Here is a 3,548-nt window from a genome sequence, read left to right on the forward strand (position 1 = left end):
CAGTGGATTTGTATTTTGCAATCAACCCTACTCAGGAAAACAATTGAGTTTAACAAAACCTACTCAGGAAAACACAGAATTTGTAACCAAACAGAATAAATTTTGTGATCAATAACATTGTCTTGTATTGTTCTATTAAATTCCTGAGGGAATGTCAGATGATCAGCACAAGAAAAGGTAGTAAGACTGGTCTATTCCTTAGTTGGTAATGAGTGTACATGTAATTGGTATCTAAACACAGAATCCTTCCTCATAACATAGCCTTGTAACCAAATAAAATGCAAATCATTTAAGATAACGAAGGGGCTTAAGAAATATATCCTTTTGATTTCGTTATTAGGATGATGATACATTTCTAAGTTACTTACATCACATAAAATTTCAGATTTTCATTCCATTCTACAAAGATTTGAGATATAAGTTCTGAAGTTCCACAGCAAATGAAACTATTCAAACATTCCAGTTATACTGCACATTGCTAAGTGATAACACTCAGAGTAAAACACCATAGGAAAAGAAAAACTAAACAGTAGTATGGATATCAGGTCCTAAATTTCGATTCCAGCTCTTGTTGATGGTAGCATCTTGCTTTCATCAATACGATGATGCTGTCGAACTCCACGTGTTCCTCGGGATGGCTCATTCGGTCCTGAAATCTGCCCATGCCTTCGATGGCTTTTCCTTGTTCGTGGAGTGTCAAACATGTGATTCCTGCAGAGTATAGAGTGTAAATGTGATTTTATTAGTTTTGTCAGAATTGAGCCAGTTAACAAAAGAAAATTAATGCCACAAACCCATCAAGCCAATCCCGGGACTCAACATTACAATGGCTCTGGACAGGACATACATGTACAGTAATGAACAAGCAGATAATAAGGGCCCACACTCCATCCAAGAAAGAACAAGCCAGTGACCCTTTTTAATGGATTGAGGACTGTATAACCTACTTCTATGCATGTTATGTACCTGCTATTAATTACAATGGTTCTTAAAACTTTTTATAGTCTATTATGAGTCAGTGGGGACACCTAGGTTCTGGATGTAAGAGGGTTGGTTTCCTGGGCTGCAAAATCTCACCTTGGTTTGATTTCACGTATGTGTTTCTTGTCTTGAGAAAGGCATGGCTCCATCTCCATGGTGGGGCTGCCATGTTCAGGATCAGCAGTCACGACTGGGTACACTGAGGATTTTTTGGTTCTCATGTCCCACTTGCTGCAGAAACAAATGATTACAACTGCTATATTCATTTTGAATCATAATGGATTCTTCATTTTTCCCTAACCCAATTTCTAGCTGTATATAAAGGAGAGATGCAGAAGATATGTTAAAAAAAAACAATTCATGATGTAACTACACCCTGAATACAATTCTTCTCTTCATGGACAGAAATAAATGATTCAGAATTATTGTATAGCCAGCATTTTATGAAGATTATGTCTGAAACATAACATTTCTAAGGTGAAACACAAGGATGTGAAAAAAGGGAATTAGAATCACTCCATCTGCATGTAAATTTATACTACATGTAGAAGCTGTTTAATTGCACATCCCATTTGACAGCATATTTCATGCAATTGTCCGGGTGGTGCAACAAAGCGAAGTTATCTACCTTGACTGAAGCACTACGGGCTTTTGGGATTCTGTGCAATTAACAGAAGTGTGCAATAATCTGTCGCACAATTAACTGACTTCTACTGTATATAACTACATAAATGAGCCATGAACAAACCGATGTGGATCCAGCCTTGTTGCAAGTATCTCACAGACAGTGCCGAAGTGTCGAGTGAGCTCTACAGCTGTCAGTGTGCCACAGTGCCCTGTCTTGTCGTCCCCTGTCATCTCGCTGAAGAACTGCTCGCAAAGGGAACTGGAGAATGCCCTCTGGTTGTAGCTGCCTTGTTTTACGAGCGGGTAGAGAATCATGTGTGCTTCTATTGATGCAACTGTGTCCTCCCAGATTTGCCAAGGATATCCTATCGCAGCACTGTATATGTACCTTCCTGGCGGTGGAAAGGTGTGGAAGCTTATTCCATGCATCAGGAACGATCTTAGTCTGAATCGCATGTTTGCTCTTTCTGCGGCAGAGATGCCGGGCTGATCATGCGCCACGATCAGGCCTTCTCTGATATGTCTGACAAAGAGGGCTTCCGTAGAAAAACCCAGCTGCACCATCTTGTCTTGAACCTCACTACTAAAGAATATGCATGCGATGGGAACACTTTGAGCATCTAGCATGTCTTCAACCATACTGATGTTAAGGCTTGTTGATCTGTCCTTGGCTACTTGGATCCATGCATCCCTTTTCAGTCCTTTCACATTGCCTCTCGCACAATGTGCTCTCCACCTGGTGAGAAGATGATCACCATCAATGCAGCTTACCTCAAGCTGGGATCTTTCAGTACTGAATTCTGGCTTGTAGAACCATGCAGCAGGCTCACTAGTTCCTTCCACTTTTACATCATTGCTGATAGCACTTGTTCCTTCCCATTCTTTCTGCTTTACAGCATATCTATACTCTGACAGGGAGACATTGAGTGCTTGCTTGGGGTACTGATTTGACAGGAGTACCTTTTCACATAGGACAGACAATGGCATCATTACTCTGGTCCTCCTCCTCTTCACTTCAACATGAGAACCATCTGCAAGAATATCACACAATGCATTTACTTTCCTGTATTTGGGCCAGCTCCGCATGATTGCTTCACAAGCTTGTAGTTGTACACTTGATTTCAAACACTCCACTATACAGTTCAGCTCAACATTTCGGAAGGAAGAGTCAAGTACTGCAGCAGAGGAAAATTTCCCTTTGAAGTCTTCAAGATTCTTATTGTTCCATCGCCCATCAACATTGGCCTTTTCATCATGCATCAGTTGTTCCAGGATTTCTCTGTATTCAGATTCACTTAGTTGATGCTTGGGCTGATCTGCCTCATGTGTTTGTTCCGAATCAACTTCCTCTCTTTGTGTCTGGTCAAGCTCTGCATACACACCTCCATCAGTGTCCATCTGCTCTATCTCTTCCTCATTTTGGATGTCAACATTGTCAGCGTCTGCATCGCTATTCTGTAACTCATTAAAAATCTCCTCAAAAGCACTGCAGGCTGCACCCCTTGTACCTTTCTCATTATCTGAAGGGGTCTCCAGTGGTAATGTGTCCAACATTGGTAAGAGGGAAGTGTCGTCATCAGCAGTGTTGGCCATGACACTTGACTCCTGAGCTGTGCTGCTCTTTTGTGTCTTCCATCCCAAAGTAGCTGTGGTGGGAAAGGGAAGGTTGTCTTGCATCTTTACTCTGATGACAGATTTTCCTGTTTGTTCATCTTTCTCTACCACCCACTCTAGTGCTTGTATGGTTTTTAAGTCTTCTACAAGTACCCTTTTCTTCTGACCACACACCTCCTTCAAGATGTCTTTCTGCAGCTGTAGACGGGTGAGTGGATTGCCATTCTTGTCCCGCACAAGTAGTTGCCTCCACTGACCATCAAACGACCGACAAAGAATGTGGATCCCAATGTCATGGCACTTCTGATGATTCTCCTCAACTATGT

At 41.6% G+C, this 3,548-nt stretch overlaps 1 protein-coding gene across 1 annotated transcript in view; it reads right to left on the bottom strand.

Moving 5' to 3' along the window:
* Nucleotides 1-421: 421 nt before the first annotated feature.
* The window catches only part of LOC118423289, a 5,179-nt gene continuing 2,052 nt past the window's right edge, over nucleotides 422-3,548 (bottom strand). Inside the window, exons 3-5 of the mRNA XM_035831425.1 lie at nucleotides 1,730-3,474; nucleotides 1,078-1,212; nucleotides 422-711 (exon numbers count right to left, since the gene is read on the bottom strand). Coding sequence (XP_035687318.1) covers nucleotides 549-711; nucleotides 1,078-1,212; nucleotides 1,730-3,474 — 2,043 coding nt within the window. The 3' untranslated portion in view covers nucleotides 422-548. The remainder of the gene's footprint in view (nucleotides 712-1,077; nucleotides 1,213-1,729; nucleotides 3,475-3,548) is intronic.

The sequence above is a fragment of the Branchiostoma floridae genome, chromosome 1 (genome assembly GCF_000003815.2).
Source record: "Branchiostoma floridae strain S238N-H82 chromosome 1, Bfl_VNyyK, whole genome shotgun sequence".
NCBI lineage: Eukaryota > Metazoa > Chordata > Leptocardii > Amphioxiformes > Branchiostomatidae > Branchiostoma > Branchiostoma floridae.